General features: G+C 37.5%; 1 protein-coding gene across 6 annotated transcripts in view; it reads left to right on the top strand.

Moving 5' to 3' along the window:
* Window positions 1-23,775, top strand: part of Acsl4 (acyl-CoA synthetase long chain family member 4) — an 81,161-nt gene extending 57,386 nt beyond the window's left edge. For all 6 annotated transcript variants that reach the window (XM_021662811.2, XM_060375394.1, XM_021662814.2 and 3 more), the window contains 7 exons: window positions 2,778-2,917; window positions 3,988-4,160; window positions 7,770-7,844; window positions 9,545-9,736; window positions 12,876-12,990; window positions 13,636-13,793; window positions 20,970-23,775. In XM_021662811.2, coding sequence (XP_021518486.1) covers window positions 2,778-2,917; window positions 3,988-4,160; window positions 7,770-7,844; window positions 9,545-9,736; window positions 12,876-12,990; window positions 13,636-13,793; window positions 20,970-21,127 — 1,011 coding nt within the window. In that variant the 3' untranslated portion in view covers window positions 21,128-23,775. The remainder of the gene's footprint in view (window positions 1-2,777; window positions 2,918-3,987; window positions 4,161-7,769; window positions 7,845-9,544; window positions 9,737-12,875; window positions 12,991-13,635; window positions 13,794-20,969) is intronic.
* The last annotated feature ends 892 nt before the right edge of the window (window positions 23,776-24,667 follow it).

Here is a 24,667-nt window from a genome sequence, read left to right as displayed (position 1 = left end):
CAACATAGTTAGGTATTTTGCTGCTATCTGAGAATAAGAAAATTTATTTGAAATACTTTATTTCAAAAACTCTCTGAGAGCCGAATGAATTATTTCCATGCTAAGATTTTTACACAAAATTTTAATTTATTTGAGAATAATACAGTATATTTTGATCATACTTGCTGCTCTCCCCTAAGTCCTTCCACATCCACCTTCCTTATTCTACCCACCCAAACTTGAGGGTTTTTTTTTCTTTTTAAAAATTTATTTTTAATTTATATATTTACATTTTTCTTTTTAATTTTATTCACTTTACATCCTTGTAGCCCCATCCCTCCTTTCCTCCTAGTCCTACCCTCTCTCCCTCCCTCCTCCCCTTTCCCTTTCTCTCAGAAAAAAGGAGCTCCCTTTCCCATCCACCGCAGCTCATCAAGTTGCATCAGGACTAAGCATGTCCTCTTCCCCTGTGGCCTGACAAGGGAGTCCCACCAGGTGAAAGTGATTTAAAAGCTAGCAAGTGAGTCTGTGTCTGATGCAGTTTCCACTTCCCCTTCTAGAGTACCCGTTTGAAGCCTAAGCTGCACATCTGCTACATCTTTGTAGGGGGTCTAGGTCCAGTTCATGCATGGTCCTTGGTTGATGCTTCAGTCTCAGTAAGCCCCTTTGGGCCCTGATTAGTTTGCTTTTTTGGTTTTCCTGTGGAGATCCTGTCAGCTTCAGGTCCTTTTCTCTTTCCTCCCATTTCACTTTTCCCCAAGAGTCCCTAGGTGTCGACCAATGTGTGAATCTCAGCATCTGTTTTGAGGCTCTGCTGGGTAGGACCTCTCAGAGGACAACTCTGACAGGCTTAGCCCAGTATGGTGTCGGGAGGTTGACACTCTTCAATAGGGTGGGCCAGTTATTGGTTTGCTGTTCCCTCTATTTGCTCTATTTTTTATCTCTGCACATCTTGTAGGCAGGGTAAATTTTGGGTTGAAGTTTTTGTGGGTAGGTTGGTATTCCCTGCCCTTTACCAGAAGACTGGTTGTAGCTAGAGGGTGTTCTCTTCAGTCTCTATGACCTCTGCTACTACTAGGAGTCTTTGCTTGAGTCACCCTCATATCCTCCCAGGAGCCTACCTGACTTAGGTCTCCAGCTTGTCACAGGGATATCCCAACCCCAGTTTCTCTTTTGTCTACAGGCCTTCTTTTCTCTTGCTCTGGCTCTCCTCAGTTCTGATCTCCACCCTCTTAACTTTCTGTGCCCTCTCTCTTACCCTTTCTGTTCCCTCTTCCTGTTCCCTCTTTTCAGCCATTACTGAGGTTTTTTTTTTTTTTTTTAATTCTTTTTTGTTGTTGTTTTGTTTTAAACCATTGAATCTAGTTTGTGTTGCCCAACTACTCTTGGGAATGGAACCTATCCTGGAATATGGTTGTCTTATCAGGGGTCACACACTATAAAAGAAAACAGATTCTTCTTCTCCAGAAGATATCAGATGCCAATACTTTTTACACAGTAGTATGATTTTTTTGCCCTGGACCCATGGTGGGATTTTGTCTGGCTTGAGCTTGCACTGAACTTTTGCATGTTACAATCACTGTGAGTTGATATATTCATCTGCCCTGTTGTATCTGAAAACTGATTTCTTGAAGTTACTGACCACTTCTGCCTTTTACAGTCTTTCAGTCTGTCCTTCTGCAAAGTTCCCCCATCTCTCTGCGTGGAACATATATATATCTGTCTTAGTTAGGTTTCCTGTTTCTGTGATGAAACAACATGACCAAACAGTAATTTGAGGAGGAAAGGGTTTAATTGGCTTACAGTTCTACATTGTAGCCCATCGTTGGAGGAAGTCAGGGCAGCAACTCAAACAGGGCAGGAACCTGGAGGCAAGAGATGATACAGAGATCATGGAGGGATGCTGTGCACTGGCTTGGTACATATGGCTTGTTCGGCCTGCTTTCTTATAGATCCCAGGACCACCAGGCAAGGGATGGCACCACCCACATTCCTAATTGTGTCAATCACTACTTGAGTAATTGTGTTGAGCTGACAAACAAAACCAGTCAGTAGAATCTCATTTAGAGCTGAGCATTCCATGGTCTTTTCTGCATAGAGGTCTATTAATCACTTTACGTGTTTTAAAGACTTTGTTGTTTTTTGAGACCAGGTTACTCTGTGTAGCCCTGTCTGTCCTGAACTCTCTTTGTAGACCAAGCTGACCTTAAACTCACAGAGATCCTCCTGCTTTTGCCTCCCAGAGTGCTAGGATTAAAGGCATGCACCACCACAACTGGCTACTGTTTTAAAGATTTTTTTTGATCAACTTACTATGTTGAACCAAAGTAAATCTTACACTTGTGGGGAGTCTTTTTAAAATTTAATTTTTATTTTATTTTACATTGTGTATGTTTATGGGATACTGTGTGCTAATGTGTATTGTCTTTAGTTTCCTAGATGTACTGACCACAGCAATGAAATTAGTTCTGTTATGAAGGAAATAAGTATGTCCATTATCCCAGAGACCTCCTCTTAAGACAGCATTTCTCAACATGTAGGTTGCAACCTCCACAGGGGTTGCATATCAGATATTTACATTATGATTCATAACAATAGCAAAATTAATTATGAAGTAGCAACAAATAATTTTATGGTTAGGAGTCACCACCACATGAGGAACTGTATTAAAGGGTTGCAGCATAGGAAGATTGAGAACCACTGACCTAAGAGGTTGTATCAAGGTATCATCAAGTTGAGACTGTCTTTGATGGTGTTGTAATTCTTTCAGATTGTTTAGTATTTTGTTTATCTTGCAGGAAATCATGGATAGAATTTACAAGAATGTTATGAGCAAGGTTCAAGAAATGAATTATGTTCAGAAAACCCTATTCAAAATAGGTTATGATTACAAATTAGAGCAAATCAAAAAAGGATATGATGCACCTCTTTGTAATCTGTAAGTAAATTTCAGAAACATTGTATTTTGATCCTGTACTGTATTCTGTTTGGTATGATATAGTATGGTATCCAGATTTTGACATTTTCCAGTATGGCTTCAAAGTTCTTGACCTAAGTAACCCTCCTGCCTCAGCTTTTCAAAATCTGGCACCATGAGCATGTGTCGATGTGCCTATAAAATTTTGCATGTTTTAGTCTGAAAGATGACCAAGTAAATGGTATATTCCTTTAGTTTGAATATTCTGATAAGGTTTAAAATCTCAGTTTATTCTTTATTCTATATCTTATTGTTTATACAAGATTGAAAAGACTGTGGGTTAATTAATTTTAATAATGAAGTGAATAATTATTAATTAGACCTCTTGAAAAACTGGAATACAGTTTTGGATAAAAACATTGAAGTTTAAACCTATGTATAGTATATATGTAACATATCACTGTATACACACATACACAAAAGTAATTTTTCCTTTTTTTAATAATTTTATTTTATGTGCATTAGTGTGAAAGTGTCAGATCCCTTGAAATTGGCATTACAGACAGTTATAAACTGTCATGTGAGTGCTGGGAATTGAACCCAGGTCCTTTGGAAGAATAGACAGTGCTCTTAACCACTGAGCCATTGTTCTAGCCCCCAAAAGTGATTTTCAAGATGTATTCTGTATGCATTTTTCTCTTTTATTGTGTTCATAGAATTATAATAACTTGATGATTATAACAATAAAACTGTATCAGTGGAATTTTTCACTAAAAGACTCATAAGGTAATTGACCTAATGCTTCATAGAAAGCTTAAATTTTTTTCTTTGACATCATTTTCTTTAGTTTAGCATGTCTGTATCAGAGCACAATTCCACATATTGTACATTTGGATTTTGGGGAAGGGCTGAATGCTTTTCCAGCAAATTTTGAAGGTGTTTTTCGCTGATGCTTTGTTACCCTCCATTACCATCATGATTTGGAGATGTCTTTGGTCAGCCACAGTTTTGAGAACTTTACCACAGTTTTTAAGTTGGGTATCAAGAATGTGTAACAGCATGACTATTTCTTTTTTTCCTTTCTTTTCAAGGTTACTCTTTAAAAAGGTGAAGGCTCTTCTGGGAGGGAATGTCAGAATGATGCTGTCTGGCGGGGCACCACTGTCTCCTCAGACACACCGATTCATGAATGTGTGCTTCTGCTGCCCTATTGGTCAGGGCTATGGACTGACAGAATCATGTGGAGCTGGGACAGTTACTGAAGGTAAACATCAGTGAAGTATTTGTATTGTGGAGAATACCCTAATGCTATGACCTTCTAATATTGTCCCTCATGTTGTAGTGACCTCCAACCATAAAATAATTGCTGGTGCTCCTTCATAAATGTAATTTTACTGCTGTTATGAATTGTAGTGTAAATATTTTTGGATATAGAGGTTTGTCAAAGGGGTTGTGACCAATAGCTTAAGAACCACGCTTTTTTTTATTTTATTTTTCTTTTTAGTTACATTTTGTTAACTCTGTGTCCCAGCTGTATCCCGCTCCGTCATTCCCTCCCCAACCCCACACTCCCTTCCTGGTCTCCTCCCTGCCCCTTTCCAAGTCCGCTGATAGGGGAGGACCTCCTCCCCTTTCATTTGACCCTGTTTTTTCAGGTATCTTCAAGGCTGGCTGCAAAGTCCTCCTCTGTGGCCTAACAGGACTGCTCCTCCCCTGGGGGGGCGGAGGTCAAAGAGCCTGCCCTTGAGATCCTGAAGAACCACTCTTATAGACAATATATCCATAGCTAAGCACTCACAGCTACTTATACCGGACACTTATGATTCTCTGCATTAACCATTATCTACTTCAAAAAGATTTTTTCTAACCAATATTGAGAGCAGCACAAATCTATAGGTGTACATACACATAGACAATTTGATGGTAGCATGATCTCAATAATCATGTTGGATAATTGTACTCTTAGAGAGAAGTATCCCTCTTATATCTCTCCTCTCTCTCTCTCTCTCTCTCTCTCTCTCTCTCTCTCTCTTTTTCATTGTCTTCTGTCTCTCTCTCTCTCTCTTTCATTGTCTTCTGTTACCTTCAATTCCCAAAGAAAGAGTGTCTCAGCCTTGGCCCTCTTCAAATTTTGACCAATAATTCTTTGTTGTTGCATTCTCTTTTGTGTACTTAATGGTATTAACAGTCACATTACTAGTAGCAACTTGCTCACTCATGCTGTGAAAATGAAACATATCTTCAAATATTGCCACATATCTTCTGAGCACACAAAAATCCTGCCAGGTTGAGAAGCACTGGGTTATATAGGAATCTTTTTTTAAGATTTTTTTTCCTTGTTTGAGCTTGTATAGGTCTTTTGCATGTTGTCCCATTCTTGAGTTTATATGCATATCAGCCTGATTGATATGAGATGATAAAGGGAAAATGTTTTCTTCAATGGAGTATTATAATCAAGGACAGGACTCATTCCAGGAGTAGTTGGCCAACACAAAACAGACTCTCATTTGTGTGTGTGGGGGGGAGCTTTTTTGGAAGAGAAGTTGTCTTACTGGTTTTTTGTTTGTTTTGGTTTTCTTTTTGGAGTTGTGTGATAAGGAGGTTCAGAGGAATAAGGAGGTGAAGGAGTATCATCAAAATACATTGCATAAAAATTTTTAAATGACATATTTTATACTTGTGCCTGTGTTCATATGCATGCACGCCTGTTAGTGCAAGTATCCACAGAGCCCAGAAGAGTATGTTGGATCTATTGTCGCTAAATTTACAGGTGGTTGCATATAAGCCACCTGAATTTGGTGCAAACTAAAAGCTAGTCCTCTGCAAGAACAACATAGGGTCTTAACCTTTGAGCCCTTTCTGCAGCTGAGGAACTTTTTTTTTTGAAGGAGATTACTATCACTTTACATTGGTTATGTCCAAAAGTAATAACTTTATTCCAATCCAAACTGTCAACCTATTATTAAATTATTTGTGTCAGCATTATCATGTCTTTGAAATCATTCCAGGCATTAATCAACTTTGAAGTACACAAACTGTTTACTATCTTTAACTTCAATCAGATCTTTTCATTCTTTCACTAACTTTTTGCCAAAGTTGTCATCTCAACCTTTATTGCTTCAAACAGCCCTTTAGTTTGTCCTCTCTGCTTTTATTAGGCACATCACATCTATTCCACCCACTGTTTGACAGATCTGAATACATCTTTACCTATTTTTTTACTATGTCTTTGATCTAGCACAGTTACGCCTATCTATCATCTTACACACCTGTCTTTTTCTCTCTAGGCAAGCCAACCATCTCTTTTGACATAGATTTTGGGTCTTAACCTCACTGTAATTTCTCTTTTTGGGGGATACCCATTTTGTTGACTAGTTATAGCCAATCATTATTGGCCACCTTTTATAAGGTCTTTTCAGGCTACTTCATTTTATATTGGTCTTTCTGGTATGTAGAGTATTATCATGCTTGTTATAGAAGTCTTCAAATGAAAGGCACAGGCAGTAAGTAAAGCAATGCAAGTATTCCATAGAGATTAGAGTTTGTGTCCCTAAAGTGGGAGAGTGACCCATGTTTTTTTGACTATTTTCTTAGGTAAATGACGTACCCACAGGGATAAGTTGAACATTCACTTATATGTCATTGTAGAGTGAATTAATTTTTTGAGTCTATAGTTTAATTAAACAATCCCTTCCCTTTATTCCCTCCCAACCCTCTTATGTCCTGCTCCCCAAACTCTCTTTAAAATTTTTTTGCCTGCTGTTATCACCTAGAAAGCCCACAAAGTAGGAATGTGAGGTGTCAAAACCACAATGTAAATGATACTGTGAATCCAAAGATTTTTGAGGTTCCTTTGTTTATCCACACTGTGGGTAGAGCCCTGTCACCTTAGTTCTTGATACAGTGGGAACAATCTGTGTGTGGCCTCAAGGACATTTAACTGCAAAAGACATTCTCACTGTCATGAGATACAGCATCCAAGACACAGTGGCAGTTTTCTTATATTTCTTGGCTATCTAATATGTAACTCCTTTTTGAGACTTCTCAAGGTCCAATTATTGATTTCATAACTGTCTGTGGGATAAGGCAACTGGTAATCTTACAAACTGAAGCTATTTTGTAAGGAATGAGGCCAAGGTTTTGTAGTAGGCTTTCAGGACTCACATCCTTCTCCTAGCTCCTCAGATCATTTCTGTCATCACTTGTCCATGCAAATGAGGTTTTAAGTTTCTCTTCCCTGTTTCATATAAATTTCTTTCTGAGTAGTCTATTGGTAAGGCCTCTGAGGGCTGGGTCACATCATCCTTTGTATGTTAGCTCACATGTTTAATATATTACTGGGTTCATAATAAGCCATCTGAAGATGTGATTATTGCTAGGAATAGTCACAGATTGCCAAGGAAGAGCTAATGCCATTGTGATGATGATGACTGAGAATAGTGGTTAAAGTTCCTTGACCATTTTCTTTGTGACAATGCCTTCATTGTTACGTTTAATCTTCACAGCATGTACTTATGTGAAGTTAGTGTGTTTATAAGTGAAGAAATGGCAGCTAAAGCTAATTAATTTGTCTGAAATGTTTAGTGAGTAATAGAGCAGCAATTCTTGTCACATTCTGTTGTGGCAGAATCCTGGGTAGATAATGGTGGACCTAGTCCTTCCCTTGTAGCATATTTTTTAAATGTAATTATCTAAAATATAGCTCCTAAAATAAAAAAATATAGTATGGAAACAGGAGTCCAAATGCTGTAAAATGAAGAACTGGCACTTCCCCTTTGACCTCATTTGTCATCTTTTAGACTCAGTGTTTCTCTAGTGGCTTGCTGTGCATATTGGAACCATTGTATGCTAATTGTTGCTTTTTCTTTCGTAGTTACTGACTATACTACTGGAAGAGTTGGAGCTCCTCTTATTTGCTGTGAAATTAAGCTGAAAGACTGGCAGGAAGGTAAAGGTTTCACACAAGTTCTTATGACTCTAGATGTTCTGAAAATCTCTGCGAGCCTCAATACTTCTATTTCGTTGAAGTGAGAGCTGTCTGTCATAACAAGTGATTCTTTCGTTTTGCCTGTTCCCTGTGATTTCCCTGTCTCAGTGGAGAAAATGTGATTTTCAGTTTAGGAAATGCTTGATGGCAAGGTGGAACTTTCCCTGGGTTTGGAAAAGATGAGACACCTTTTGAAGTACAACTCTGCTAGTGATGACATTGATGCTGACTTAAAAACCCTGGATTTTCAGGTGGCAGAAAGACACACATATACCACAAGGTCTTGACCCTAGCAGATTTCCATAGTCAAGACCCATGTATATAACATTTAGATGAAACCAGAACCAGACTCACACTAATGATAATTCTTTTTACAAAGAGCTGGAGACAGAAGTAAATGAATTTTCCTGTGATAGAGGTGATAAAAGATAATAAGCAGATGCTGAGACTCATAGTCAAACTTTGGGCAGAGTGCAGGGAAAGACCTGAAAGTGGCAGAAACTCCACAAGGAGAGCAGCAGAACCAAAAAAATCTGGGCACAGGGGTCTTTTCTGAGATTGATACTCCAACCAAGGACTATGCATGAAGATAACCTAGAATTCCTGCATACATGTAGTCCATGGCAGCTCAGTGTCCAAGAGTGTTCCCTAGTAAGGGAAACAGGGACTGTCTCTGACATGCACTCAGTGGCTGGCTCTTTGATCATCTCCCACTGAGGAGGTGGCAGCCTTACCAGGCCACAGAGGAAGACAATGCAGATAGTCCTGATGAGACCTGATAGGCTAGGGTCAGACGGAAGGAGAGAAGGAACTCCTCTATCAGTGGACTGGGGGAGGGGCATAGGAGGAGAAGAAGGAGGAAGGGTGGGGCTTGGAGGGGATGAGGGAGGGAGATACAGCTCGGATACAAAGGGAATAAATTGTAGTAAATAAAAAATAAATTAAAAAGATAGTAAATATTAATTACAGTAAAGTAGATTATTAAATTAACAAATAATTAAACAACCTTGCCATGCCAGAAAGAACTGATAACAACTACCAGACAGTAATTGTCTGGTCACTGTTTAAGTCTGTAAAATTTTTCTCATTTCTCATTCTCTGTTGCTTAACGCTATTGCTTGTCTTAGGTACTGTCTGTTGTCTTTAAGTGAAACTTCCCTGATCTAAAATCTGAGAAGAATTAATAGCATCATATCGGTGACTTACTTAAAACAGCTTTAAGTGTTGCTCTTGTTTGGGATGGCTTCATCTTAAGAGTCCTGTGACCTCTAAGCTTTCATTATGTCCTGGGTTTGAAGTTAGGTGTCATGGGAAGGTTTGGGTAGGAGGTCTTCAGTGGTGATTATCATAGAGTTTTCTCTGATGTCCCTCAAATCATTCCCTTATTATACTCAGGTAACTGACTAAATGTAAATTATGATTCATTCATAAACATAATATAAAATTAAGAATAACAAGGAAACTTTAAAAATTAAGGAAGGGTTGTTGAGATGACTTAGTAGTTACATGTTCTCTAGCCTGATGGTCTGAGTCTCTGACTTAATGTACACTGTGCCATGTGGACATGTACACATGCACACAAAATAATTGTATTAAAGGATTTATGAAAGATGATGAATTTTGGTTTTGGATAATAACTGATTATTGAAAATTATTTCTAGGTGGTTATACAGTTCATGATAAACCAAACCCCAGAGGTGAGATTGTGATTGGTGGCCAGAATATCTCGATGGGATATTTTAAAAATGAAGAGAAAACAGCAGAAGATTATTCTGTGGATGAAAATGGACAAAGGTGGTTTTGCACTGGTGATATTGGAGAATTCCATCCTGATGGATGCTTACAGATTATAGGTCAGTATATCGTTTTTTGTTTCTGTTTTTTTTTTTTTTTTTTTTTTTTTTCATTTTGTAAGTTAAGTGAACCTGAAAGATAATATAGGTCAGGTCATCAGCATGGTTGGTAAATTGATTTGTTACAGCTTTCTGTAAGTTATGTTACTTGTGACCGCATCTGTGAAATAGAACTGCCACCTACCTCACAGGGCAGTTCCTAGCCTTAGATGTGTTCGTAATATGAAATGTTCATAGACATGCCTGAATCATTTTAAATAGTAGCAATAGTAGTAGCAGTGATTGAGGATGGGGGGAAAGGACAGGAAAATTCAGTAATGAGAAAACAAAAAATTATTCAGGAAAGATCTGTTTGCTTAACTCCATGGGGACTAGCTATTTCCTGTGACGAACATACTATTCTAGGCCTTGCCTCCCCCCTTATTGCCTAATAATCACCATACATCCATCGCTTTATCTGTCTGTGAGAGTTAGAAAATGGTTATATCAATCTTCAGCACCATGCTACTCGTTTGAAAATGTGTGTTGCTGGCATTTCCATTCAAAACACTACTCCAAAAGTAGTAGTGACTCCAAAGAAAGTACTTTCTTCACTTTAAAACAGGCAAAGGTTTAAACACTGACTCACTGTAAGTGCCACTCTGTGGTGTCTATCCTGTTTTCTAGTGCTATATTCACTCAGTCATACTTCTAGTGACTCATTTAATCTGCTACTGAGCTTCACAGCATCTGGGAAGAATGTAATTAGAGATTTTCTGGAAAGTTCTGTCTTCATCTTTAACACTGATCTGCTGACTCATTTAAAAAATGATAAACTTGCCCCCCGCAACTTGATAATCACATTCATAGTTCTTCCTGTTCCCGTCTACTGGAGAGCAGAACTAGGGGTTCATGTATGCTAGAGGAGTAATATATTATGGATCTACATCCTAAACCCTTTTTGGTTCTGTCAGCACAACTTGTTTTTGAGACATGGTTGTATTAGGTGGCCAAAACTAGCTCTATACTCACTATGTAGTGTAGTCTGGCTGAACTCACAAGCCTCATGCTTCAGACTTTTTAAGAATAAGAGTTATACCCATGTGCCACTATGTCTGGCTTCTCTTCAATGTGTGTTTGTGTGTTTGTGTGTGTGTGTGTGTGTGTGTGTGTATGTTTGATATTTGTACTTGTTCCTACACATTCATGCACAAAGATGTGTGGGTGAATCTAGAGGACAGAGGTTGAAGAGTTATTTGTCTTTTTGATCACTTTCTGGCCTTTGAGACAGTATCTCACTGAACCTGGAACTCATCAATTTGTCTGGGTTCCCTGGCCATTGAGCTTCAGGAATCTGCCAATCTATACCCCAGTACTAGGCTTAAACATTCATGCCACTGCCCAGCTTTTATGTGGGTGCTGGAGATCTGAACTCAGGTCATCATGCTTTCCAGCCAGGCACTTAGTATACCAACCATCTCTGCATCCCCTCCTCTGTGTATGTGTGTGCATGTATTAGACAATTATTTTTATTATTCTAATGCCGTGTATTTGTGCATTACATACACAAACCTTACATTTGTGCATTCTGGAAAAGGTAAACAATTATGTTCCAAATATATAAATATTGTTAACATATATGCACATACAATGCATGTGCACACTGGTGCTGCAGGTTTAAAATGGAAAAGGAAGCCTTTAGATTTCATAGAATGTCAGAAAGGGTCTTTTGTAGAAAAGTACCTGGCATTGTCTTTTTTTAGAAAACCATTTTTTTTTTTTCATACAAGAATATAGTGTATTTTCATCACAACCCTCAACTCTCATCCTCCTACTCCTTGGTCTCCTTACTTTTGCTATTGCTAGGCAACGCATCATTCACACAAAGGATTTTAATACAGGATAATAGTTACTCAAGTCGAGCTATACTATGACAGTACTTTCTTATAGCATTGTCTCTTTACAAAGAAATTGTCAAATAGGGAAAGTGGGAATTAGCATTTGTTGAGTGTGCTTTCTATGGAAGATAACAAATGACATGTTTTTGTGAGATAGGCATCATTGTCCCCTATAGAAATGAAGTAGAGAGAGGTTAACTGCAGTGCCAAGCATCACAGAGCCTGTATGTGATGAACAGACTAAACTCCCATTCTACTGTAATGCTCTAGAGTTCTGTTCCTTCCTTTTGTGGCACTGTAAACAGGAGTTTAAGATTACTGTAACATCCAAGAGCATGGTAAGTTGTTACAGCTTAAGTATAGTGTATAACCATTAGCTAATACTTACTTAATTATACTCTTATCTAAGTCTTTTTTCATATAATATATTTTAATCATGTTTTCCCCTCCCCAAGTTTTCCCAGATCTTACCCACTTCTCTACCTATCCAACTTTGTGCTCCCTCACACTTGCATACACTCTCTTTCTCTCTTAAAAAAAAAAGACAAAATGAAAGTCAAATAAAAAAACAATAAGGAGAGGGGGAGGGGAGGGAGGAAAGAAGGCACAGAGAGACAGAGAGAGAGAAGAAACAAAAATAACATGGAGGGTTGATTTTGTTTTTGTTTTTTGTGGTGTGTGTGTGTGTGTGTGTGTGTGTGTGTGTGTGTGTGTGTGTGTTTGTGCTCTGACTGCTTTTAGGACCATGGCCTGCCCTGGTATGTGGTTGATATACCCAGTGACACTCCATTAGAGAAATCTGCTTTGAGATAGACTCTTGCTATGTACTTCAAACTGAACTTGAACCCACTATGAGGCCACACTGACCTGGATCTTATGATGCTCTTGCCATGGAAACCTGAATGCTAGATCTTTTATAACACTTGATTCATTTTTTTAGCAATATGTATGGGAAAATAATATATATAAAACAAGATTTTAGAGGAAATATCTTTGTAAATAAAGACTAAAGCAATAAAATTAAAATCAGAATTGTGTATGCCATAATGAAACAAACTGTGGATCTGCATTTTTATTGAAAATAAAATCTTCTTTCATACAATACATTATGACCACAGTTTCTACTCCTCCAGTTGCCCCCCATCTCCTTTCTCCCTTGATCCATTCCCTCTCTTCCATCTCCCTTCAGAAAAGAACAGGCTTCCAAGAAACAACAGCCAGTATCCAGTTTAACTTGAGGATCTATATTTTTATCATTATAGATCGGAAGAAAGATCTGGTGAAATTACAAGCGGGAGAATATGTATCTCTTGGGAAAGTTGAAGCTGCATTGAAGAATTGTCCACTGATTGACAACATCTGTGCTTTTGCCAAAAGGTAACTGTCTATTTGTCTGTCTGTCTGTCTATCTATCTAGTGTTTGTTGGGAGGAGCTCATGTGGGACTATTTCTGGGAGTTCTTTCCTATCACCACTTGGGTTCTGGAGATCAAACTTGGGTCATCAGGCTTGGTCACTTGCCAACCAAAGAGTAGTTGTTTTGTGTTTCATGTACTTACAGTAAAAAAAGAACATTATAAAATAAATTTGAGTATGTGTAAGGATGCAGATATCATCAATCTTCTAATAGAACTTTGATTGCAAATAGGAAAATAAACATGAAAAGTTCTTGAATTTATTTAACAGTATAACTCATTATTGCAGTTCTTTATTAGACATCTACCATGCCTTGCTAAGTGTTTGTCTAACTTAACCTATGCTTCAAGTTCATTCCTGTAGGATCTATAACATGAGACTTAGCATGAATAATTTTCCAGAAGTTCACATAGTTAGTACATGGTGGGCTCCATGTTTCAGTCCAACTTTTATTAAGTCAGAAGCCTGCATGATTAAGCAATTTCCCTTTTTATTAATATCATATGATACATATTTTAGAGATATCTCCAATGTACTGTTAAACTAAATAACTTCTGAATAATTATTCTCATTTTTATTTCTATTTTTAATATCTGTTATTTTTCAGTGATCAGTCCTATGTGATCAGTTTTGTGGTTCCTAATCAGAAAAAGTTGACCCTTCTGGCACAACAGAAGGGGATAGAAGGATCTTGGGTTGACATTTGCAATAACCCTGACATGGAAGCTGAAATATTAAAAGAAATTCGAGAAGCTGCAAATGCCAGTAAGTAAGAAATTGCTAAGCTTTTGAAGCCCATTAAAGTCATATAATAAATATTTTGTACATCACACTAAAAAATTCATACATATATACAGTGCATATTGGTCTTGGTTATATCCACTCCTTATTAACTCCCTGTAAGGCCTCCGTAAAAACTCTTCATATCTTTTTTTTTTTCCTAAAAATCTCAACTCCAGTGTTATGCATATATGTGTGTGGATATAAAATCAACTTAACAGTTGAAAAATATATACTTTTCAGTTCTTTGAGAATTTTGTTCATATATACAATGAATTTTAACCATATCTATCCCTTCCAATTCCTCTCAAGCCATTTCCAACAACAGCTCTCCCTCCCAACTTCATGTCTTCCTCTCTTAATAACTCACTAAGTCCAGTTAGTGCTGCCCACTTGTACCTGAGTGTCAGGTCATCCACTGAAGCATGGGCAATCTACCAGTGTACCCCAAGGAAGAGGTACAAACTGCCAATAACTCCTCAGCTAAGGATGGGGCCTTGAGAGACTCTGTCATCCATTTTGAAGTTTTGACTGGCTTGATTTTGTATAGGCCTTTGCAGGTATAACTGCAGCTGCTGTGAATTCATTTGTTCAATAGCTACTTCTTACAAGAAAGACAGCATTTCATGGCAATACTCACCACATCCTCCATCTTTTACATTCTTTCTACCTTTTCTTCCACAGTGTTCCTTGAGCCTTGGGCAGGAAGGTTGGGGTTTTGAGTCAGTCATCCTATTTATGGCTGAATTCTCAGTCTCTTCTCAGTTCCTTGACCAGTTTTGAGTTTGTACATGTATTGCTGCCTACTACAAAAACAAACTTCTTTGAGCAAGGTTGAGAGTAGTCCAGGCCTATGGATGGAAGCATAAATATTTATAAGGCAGTTGTTCTACATTCCTTTTTAACAAAACAACAGTAGGTTACCCCTAGAGCCAATGACATGCCCAGGCGTAGGTTTTTGACCAGATTTACAATACTGGAAGTGAATTCTTTCTAATGAGCTTTCCTCAAATCCGATTAGATGGCAGTTGGTTACTCTACACCTATGGCCCTATTGCTCTAGTGGGCACCATCTTGCCTGTCAGTTCAGTATTGAATCATTCCTTTATTATACTGAGGTATGTTCTCTCTATTCTGAGTTTCTTCAGGGCCTTTTTTTTTTAAGATTTATTATTGCCTGTGAGTGTCTGCACTGAAACTTTAATAGTGCCCACTGGACCTCTGTATTGGTCTGTACCACTGGTATGGGACTTTTCAGAGATGCAGATGCCCAGTAGTCATTCATGTTTCTATAAATACCCCTCCTTCACTGTGGTGGTTAGTCTTAATTGTCAACCTGAGAGGATTAGGAACAATATTGGAAAAAAATTTCTGGGCTTGTCTGTAAGGGATTGTATAGATTAGATTAACTGGAATAGAGATCAATGTGAGTGGTCTGAGGTTCCAGACTGAATAAAAAAGAAAAACCAAGAGTTCATCTTTCTCTGCTTCTTCTATGGTGATGCAATATGTACAGCTACCTCCTCCTGCTGCCACCATATTCTTCACATCATAATGGCATGTATCTTCTAGAACTGTGAGCCAACCCTTCCTTCCTAAATATATATATATATATATATATATATATATATATATATATATGTATATATATATGTATATATGTACTGCCTGCAGGCCAGAAGAGGGCACTAGATCTCATTATAGATAATTTTTGTGGTTGTTGTTGTTTTTAATTATAATTTTTTATTAATTACACTTTATTCACTTTGTATCCCCCCATAAGCCCCTCCCTCCTCCCCTCCTGATCCCACCCTCCCTCCCCTTTCTTCACGCATGCCCCTTCCAAAGTCCACTGATAGGGGAGGTCCTCCTCTCCTTCCTTCTGATCTTAGTCTATTAGTTCTCATCAGAAGTGGCTGCATTGTCATCTTCTGTGGCCTGGTAAGGCTGCTCCTCCCTCAGGGGGAGGTGATCAAAGAGCAGGCCAATCAGATTATGTCGGAGGCAGTCCCTCTTCCCATTACTATGTAACCCACTTGGGCACTGAACTACCATGGGCTACATCTGTGCAGGGGTTCTAGGTTATCTCCATGCATAGTACTTGGTTGGAGTATGAGTCTCTGGGAAGACCCCTGTGTTCAAATTTCTGGTTCTGTTGCTCTCTTTGTGGAGTTCCTGTCCTCTCCAGATCTTACTATTTCCCACTTCTTACATAAGATTCCATGCACACTGCCCAACAGTTGGCCATAAGTCTCAACATCTGCTTTGATAGTCTGCAGGGCTTTCAGAGCCTTTCAGAAGCCCTCCGTATACATAGATTTGAACCACCATATGGTTACTGGGGATTGAACTCAGAACTTTTGGAAGAACAGCCAGTGCTCTTAACCTCTGAGCCATCTCTATAGCCCTCTTCAGGGCCTTTTAACATTAAGGAATGTTGGGTTTTTTTGTTGTTTTTGTTTGTTGTTGGTTTGGTGTCCCATCCCTCGGGAGTTCAACAGGTTCCTAAAGAGGGGGGTGGAAAGAATGGGGGGAGGAAAACAGATGCAAGGAATGAAGCCAAGTCTGTTTGTCTGATCAAGACCTCTTTTATTAGAAATTTTTACCCAGCTTATACAGGGAGAAGGCAGGAAAAGGGGAAAGGCTAAATTATTGCTTCAGGAGATAAGAAGGAGTGCTTTCATAGCTTGAATATTGCACCTGCAAGGTATTGTAAGGATGTTTTCTTAAGATATCTCACGGATGCTCTAAAACTAACAGACAGATGTCCTCACAAATCTACCACCCGTGATTTAGGGTCCTAGGTAACTCTTTCACTAAATAGCTTTAGGTCTCCACTAAATGACCTTTGCTCACTATTTGGCTTTGGCTTCAGTAAATAGCGTTGTCTCCACTAAATAGCTTTGGCTCACTATTTGACTTTAGCTCCAGTAAATAGCTTTGGCTCTGGGCAGTTTGGTTAGGTTTGGTTTTTGGATTTTGAGACAGAGTTTTTCTATGTAGCCTTGGCTATCATCAAACTCAGAGATCTGCCTGCCTCTTCCCCATGAGCTCTGGGATTAAAGGTATGCACCACCATACCCAGAGCCTTTTTCCATCTATCAAGAGAACCATGTGATTTTTGACTTTGAGTCCAGTTATGGAATTCATAACACTGCCTCTCTGGAACAAAGCTAACTTGATCATGGTGAATGTTTTGTTGTATTCTTGAATTTTGTTGGCAAGTCTTTTGTTGATTTGTTTTTGTTTATGTTCATTGTGTTGGCCTATAATTTCTGTTTTGTTGTATCGTTGATTTTGATATTAGGGTATTAGTAGTTTCATAGTGTTTTATAATGCAATGCTTTTCTATTTTATGGACTAGTTTGAGAAGCATTAGCATTAGTCATTGAAGGTCTACTAAAAAGCATTAACGAATCTAATTGGACCTGGACATTTTTAGTTAGGAATTGCTGCTTCAATGACAATGATTGTAGATCTGCTTAAATTGTTTATCTAATCTTAAATTAATTTTTCTAGGTTATATATATATTGAGAAATTCACTGATTTCTTTTATATTTTCTAATTGAGTAGAACATATGTTTCTATGTTTTTTTCTATATTGTTTAATCTCGGTGATTCTGTGAGCTCTCTGGAGTTTCTCTTTGTTGACTTGTGGTCTTTTTCTGTTGTGATCAAGGGATTATTTCAATTTCCCTATTTTTTTCTTTTTCTTTTTGTTTTTTCCAAGTCAGTGTTTCTCTGTGTAGACAGCCAAGACAGTGTTTCTCTTGGCTGTACTGGATTTGCTTTGTAAACCAGGCTGGCCTTGAACTCTCGGAGATACACCTGCTTCTGCCACCCAGAGTGCTGGGATTAGAAGTGTGCACCACCATGCCTGGCTTCCTGATATTTTTTTTAAAGACTTGCTTTATGTCTTAATATATTTTGGCATTTCCATGGACTTCTGAGGAGAAACAAATGTGTAGTCTGCAGTGCTTGGAAGGAACTATCTGTAGATATCTATTAAGTCCATTTGATGATGTTACTTAACTCACATGTTTCTCTGTCTTTTTTGTTGTTGTTGGAATGAACTATCAATTGGTGAGAGTCAGGTGTCAAAGGCACCTATCACTATTGTGCTTGAGTAGGGTAAATTTCACTTTGCATCCACTAGAATTTTATGAAATTGAGTCCATGTGTATTTCTGTCATGTATGTTTAGAGTTGGAATGTCCACTTGCTAGGTTATTTGCTTAGTCAGTATAAAGTGACATTCTTTATCTTTTCTCAGTAGTTTGGGTTTGAAGTATTTTTTATTTTCCCAAGGAGAATAGGGAATTGTTTATTCTGGAGAAAAACTTTTATGCCTCTGAATCATAGATTTAAGATGCCTCAGATATGTTCAAATGAGTGAGGTAACATGTTTTTGAAGGTCTGTATGTAGTAATGGAGCAAAGAAAGTCATAAATTAAGATACTTTTCACATATGTAAGTGGGTGCATCAGGCAGGTTTACAGCAAAGCAAGGAAATCTTTGCAATAGGCCTGATGGTTGGTGAAGGCTGTGGATCTCTATATATTCCAAAGGATTTACATAATAGTTGTCAGAATGTCAAGAATTGGGCAATGAATAGACATTAGAACAGTGACATCTGCTGGTTTCTTAGTTTCTACTGTTCCTTGGGTGTTCATTCATATTTTTTAATTTAATTTTATTATTAGTTACATTTTATTAACTCTATCTCAGCTGTATCCCGCTCCCATATTCCCTCCCAATTCCACCCTCCCTCCCTCATCTCCTCCCTGCCCCTTTCCAAGTCCACTGATTGGGGAGGACCTCCTCCCCATTCATCTGACCCTGTTTTATTAGGTATCTTCAGGACTGGCTGCAAAGTCCTCCTCTGTGGCCTAGCAAGACTGCTCCTCCCTTCCATGTTTTCAAAGGAGTTACTTAAAACACTTCATAGGCTTCAGTGAAAAGTTACTCTTACTCATCTTTACCCCCTCTGGGATCACTCTATTTCTTTAATGATCTCTCATCTGTTGTATAGTAGTTGATTGCCATCATTCTGATAGCCAAAGAGAACAAGGTGTTTTGGTGGAGATGGAGTAAGCAAAACTCACTGAATCCTTTTTGGCAGCCTTATTCTTACTGTCTGTTGTGTCTCATGTGCTTGAGTCCAAAAAATAAACTAGTTGATAGGCTGGTGCTAGAAGGTTAGCAGCAGATGAGAAAGGACTTGAGTATCAACCCTACTCCTTTTTCTGTCATCGTTCTTCAGAGGCATACAGTGCTCAGGGTTCCCTGCCCTAGGCTTTGTATTGAGGATCCTTTTTGGCATCCTTTTTGGTTGGCAGTAGTTTTAGTCTTCTCTGATTCAGTTATTAGTAATACTTCTGTTTTTCTTCTCTAAACTTAATTGAACTTCCCATCTAGTGCCTTTTTCTCATTTTATTTACTTCACTGTAGTTAGTAAGATTAACTTAAAAATATTATTTTTAATAAATAATAATAATGAGACAATATCTCATTATATATTCCTGACTAGCCTAGCATTTACCAATTAAGTTAGGATAGCCTGAAACTTAGAGTGATGTTCTTACCTCTGCCTCCTGAGAAAAGATGTTATTTTAGGGTACTTATTTCCCAGGAACAGTAGAGATGAACCTTGTACTCTCTTGTTGAGTTTAAAACTATTTAACTGTTTGAATCTATTGTTTTGTTTTTAAGATTAAAGTAATCCTAGTAAGTACGGAAAGTAAAAGGAAATGAAAGTTTTTAGAACCAAATCTGTAGTTGAGATCTTCCTTGAGATCCAGATGTGAGCCAGGGAGCAGATATTTCGGGTACCTTTGTGTAACTGACTCAAAATGTGAGAATAGAGTAGATATTGGTAATTCAAGCAAGTTTTATGTTCTTTTGCTTTCTGTTTAAACATTATTTGGGCTAACACTATATTAGGTAATATATGAGAGATTACTTTTCATATTCAGCATCATATTCTCTCAAAGCAGTTTCTAATGTCACCAAGGCTGCCAGGTAGTAGCTTTGTAAATATGCACAAGTGTTATTTTAAGTCATTCCATTAAAAGAAAAAATCAAGCTTAGGGCTTGAGAGATGGCTCAGAGATTAAGAGCACTGGCTGTTCTTCCAAAGGTCCTGAGTTCAATTCCCAGCGACCATATAGTGGCTCATAACCATCTATAATAAGATATGGTGTCCTCTTCTGGCTTACAGGCAGAAGACTGTATAAACAATAAAATAAATAAGCAAATCTTTTTAAAAATATCAAGCTTGCATGCAGAATAACATATCTGTTCTTCAGAATTTTAAGAATGAGCTTATGTTAAAATATAAGAAGTAGGCTAATGTAGTTCAGTACTCTGTTCTGTTTATTATTGATGCTTTTATTTTTTTTGACAGAATCTCACTGTGTAACTTTTCTCCTGCCTAGACTGGAACTCAGAGATCCACCTGCTTATGCCTCCTGAGTGCTGGGATTAGCGGTATATGCCACCCACAGCTACTTCTATGTTAATTCCTTATACTTCTCCCAACATATATTGAGTTGCATAACTCCCACACAATGTATACATGTACTGTATCCTGTCTTACATTATTAAAACACTATCATTATACCAAATAAATAACATCTTGGTTTACATTTGACTATATAAAGCAACTTCCAAGGAATAGTTTTCTAAAGGCTTCATTTTTAATGGAATGATTTAGATTTGCATGTATTTATTGAGGGTTCTTGGTCTAGTCTATGGGTTACAGTCAATAAAACAAAGGCCCTAATTATATACAAAAAAAAAACCTTGTTTTCTTTTTTGTTTCAAGTAGTTAGAGAAATTCTGGATGTTAGTAGATATCTGAATGGAAAACCATCCCAGGCAGAGGAACAGCAGTTTGAAGACTCTGAAGGGGAAGATGTAGTATGTGGGTCTGTGCAAGCAAAACTGCCTATGCACACCTTGAGAAATGTGTCATGTTGTTAATAACTGTCTGTTAATAACTTACCAATAAATAATTTTTCTCTTTCATTGCATCATATAGGCTATCAGTTCTGAAAAATCTGTTTTAATCATTGTTTTTCTGTTCATTTCCCCTCTCTTTGTCCTTTCTACTTCCTCCTTATCTCTTTCCTATCCTTCTCTTCCTTTTTTTTATTTCAGTGAAATTGGAGCGATTTGAAATTCCAATCAAGGTTCGGTTAAGCCCAGAGCCATGGACCCCTGAAACTGGTTTGGTAACAGATGCCTTCAAACTGAAAAGGAAGGAACTGAAGAACCATTATCTCAAGGATATTGAGCGAATGTATGGGGGCAAATAAGATACAGCTCTTCTATTTACATTTGCACAGGAGGTGGCCTGATGGTTTTTTAGTTCTAGAGTTTAAGCCTTTGTTGATCTCTCTCTTAGAATGTAAGGTGTATCTTCTAAAGATATATTAAAAACAAAAACAACCCAAACTGGTTAAAATAGTTGAGTCTACTTTAACTTAGTTTTGCATAGTTCTAGTGAAACCGAAATAGATACACTTGTTTTTATAAAGAAAAGATACTTCATGCTAAAGAAAATAGAATTGGAGTAGATATAGTTGAGGAGATTTACAACTTCCAGTGTCTGTTGTCTTCCTAGTTCAGAAGTTTTAACAGTAATCATTACAAAATTATGGATTAACACTACTCAAAGCCGAAGTGCCGCAGGGCTTTAAAATTCTCTTCCAACCATTTATCTTGAAGGGCAAAAAGAATCAATAATATTGTAATATGGAATCAGTATCTTAGAAGGTATTTGAAGATCATAATCATCATGTAGGCTAGACATAGAATCATTGCAATATTGTGAATAATTACAGTGCCTGAAGTTAAGAATTATATATGTGTATATATATAATATATATATAATATATATATATACACACACACACCAAAAATATCTATTAATTTATTTAAAGGGAAGCTGAACTGCTTTTTGGGTGTCTGAGAACTAAAATCAGCAACTGTAATTATTTAAATGTCTTAACAGGATAAAATTTTGTAAAAATAACCTTTCTGTGTGTGATCTAGTGAAAGACTGAGACCAAGAGGAACATTATAAAAAGTCAATCAAAATTCAACAAGATACATTGCTTTTCTGTTCGAAAGCTCATGGAGTCATAAACACTCAGAATTAGGATCCTTGCATAGCACAGAACCTGGGAAAGAGACTCTGAAATTATCTTTGATAACAGGGCTTGATTTTAAAATGTGCTTATATTAAATCACATTTGTGTTTATGGTCTGTTTGCTGTTGCTGATTGATACTTGATCAGTAGAATGCTATTTAGAAAGCCTTTCCTTTTGTTTTAATTTCAGCAAAGCGGGTTATGATAAATGAAATGACTTCCTCAAAATCTTGTTCAGACATAACGGGTGATTAAATGTTTTGGATGAGCCTGGGGAAGTTAAAGGGAAGAAAACACTGTTACCACTTTTCCTGTTTGTGAAGAGTTTAGAAACTGGAAATGCTAGATTTGGGAGAAGGGCAGAGTTACTTGATTAAGAACTGTCTGTGCAGTAACTTAGAGTGTGGGTTTCTTTTTAATTCTTCAGTTAAAGTCTGGGAATATATTTTCTTGATAGATATTCTCACTTGAACCATAGTTACTGTAAAAAGTAAAAATTCTTAATACTGTTATTCTTTGCATTTTTTGTAATCATTTTATACACACACACACACACACACACACACACATATATATATATATGTTACTTACATTGCATTGTACAGATGTGGGCCACCACTGCAACAAAATGGGTTCTTTGTGCTCTAAAATATTTATAAAGAAATTATTTAAATGTTATGTATATGGTGGTAATAAAGAAAAAAATCATCTGGTATTATAAGCAACAGTGAATTTTTTTTTTTTTTGTAAAAGTTTCTCCTCAGTGTTCTGCAAAATAAAATTTGAGGCAAGTTTTCCCTGAAATTATATTTGAGTACTCTCATGCTTCCCAACTTGCCTTTGAAAACATTATCAAGTAGACTACTATTCAGCTTCTGTTTACTCCTGGCCCAGTGTTTATCCTTTCAGGGTGGTTTTCTTAGGCTTTTCCAATATGTGTTTCCTATTTGGAATGGTGACTTTAAAATGTGAGTGCATGCATACTATCTTATTTCAAATATTTGCACCCCACCCACTCCTATCTCCTGAAAGCTGGAACACTGCCAACTTCTCTGTTGACTAGGTCCTTAAGAATCACGTAATTAACACTTAAGGTTGGGTGCTGCTAATTCTTCATGAAAATCCAAACATGTTAAGGGACCAGGGAGATTCCACCACCCCCTGACTTTTCATCTGAAATATATATGTTTATGTAAACAAAAATATTTTCCATATTCATAGTGACTTTTTAAGTATTTGAGCCTAAAGATTTTAATCTCCATTTTTATACCTATTTAAATTGTTCACAGTTATTACATGTCAGCCATCAAATAAAGCTGTGCTTAATATTGATTATAAATTTGTGTGTTTCTAAGTTGAACACTCATGATTTTTGCTTTAATTACATAAAAGGGTCTGTTTCCTTGATATCTGTACTCTTTTTTTATGTAGACTGAAGGTATGATTGTATGACCTTTAAGAAATGAAATACAGATGAATGATTCATAAAATCCCAAGTGAGGGAGAGCCCTATTTCTTTGTTCATAGAGACTGATTAGTAATCTTTGCCTATATTTTCCTGGTAACATATGACAAATGTTTCTACAGTGACAAACTGAGGACAGGTTAAAGATTGTATGGAGTTTGGGAACTGGAGAGATATATTTTAATTTTGAATGTAGTTACAAATTTTGTATTCATATTTGTACTTTCTGTTAAAATGCACGATATCGGATTGTTACTTAGATTTTTGTGTTTACTCTTGAAAAGCTTTGTTCTTATTTTTAAGTTTGCACTTGAATCTTAAGAAATAAATCCACCCATGTTATCAAGCCAATTTGTTCTTTCTTATATGCCAACATAAAAATCTATAAATTACCTACGCCTTTTAAATACTGTGTTTGGGTGTATCGAATTTCAGTGGTTAGAACTCATTCTATGCCTAGCTTTGTGATCATAGGCAACCTCCTCCCCCAACCCCTATCTGTCACTCCTCTCTCTGTTTCTCTCCCCCCTTTCCCTGTGAACATCCCTCTCTCCCTTTTTCTTGATGCCTTTTGTATGCAAGACAAGAGTTCTACTCAAATATAGACTCTAAAAATCACTATTTGGTGCTAAGGGTGGCAAATAGGGTCTGTCTTGCCCCCCCCTCCTTGGCAGGAGAATTGCTGTGATCCCAGCTTGGCCTCAGACTTAGACTTCTGGGTCAGGTGTGGTGGTGGTGCATACCTTTAATACCAGCAGAGGGAGGCAGAGATAGGGGGATCTCTGAGGCCGGCTTGTTCTACAAATTGAGTTCAGTACAAGGACAGCCAGGGTTCTGTGACAGAGAAAGCCTCTCTTGGAAAAACAAACAAACCCAAAATAACAACAAAAATATAGGATCCTGACTTAGCCTCTTGTGTGCTGGGATTATAGGTGTGCACCACCACATACAACTAAACTTTTGTAAGAGAAGCACAGCACAGCCTAGCAGTGGCCTGCTTTTAGAAAGCGAAGCCATTAAATTCCTATCAAGTCCCAAACCTATTAGATTTGCTTCGTTTTAAAACACACCACTTAGGAAGTGCACCTGTGCATTGTCAAGTCCTGATGGATGCTGCAGGAAACAAGATGTCTTGTGCTGCCATCACATGTAGCAGATATTGTTTGTGTCTTAAAAGCAGAACTGTGAGCTGACGATTCTTGGGAATGGCAGAGACCCCTTTGCAGTTTAGTGTCTGA

Source organism: Meriones unguiculatus, chromosome X, assembly GCF_030254825.1.
Source record: "Meriones unguiculatus strain TT.TT164.6M chromosome X, Bangor_MerUng_6.1, whole genome shotgun sequence".
Taxonomy (NCBI): domain Eukaryota; kingdom Metazoa; phylum Chordata; class Mammalia; order Rodentia; family Muridae; genus Meriones; species Meriones unguiculatus.
Note: the sequence above shows the minus strand (reverse complement) of the source record. Positions and strands in the feature narration are given on the sequence as shown.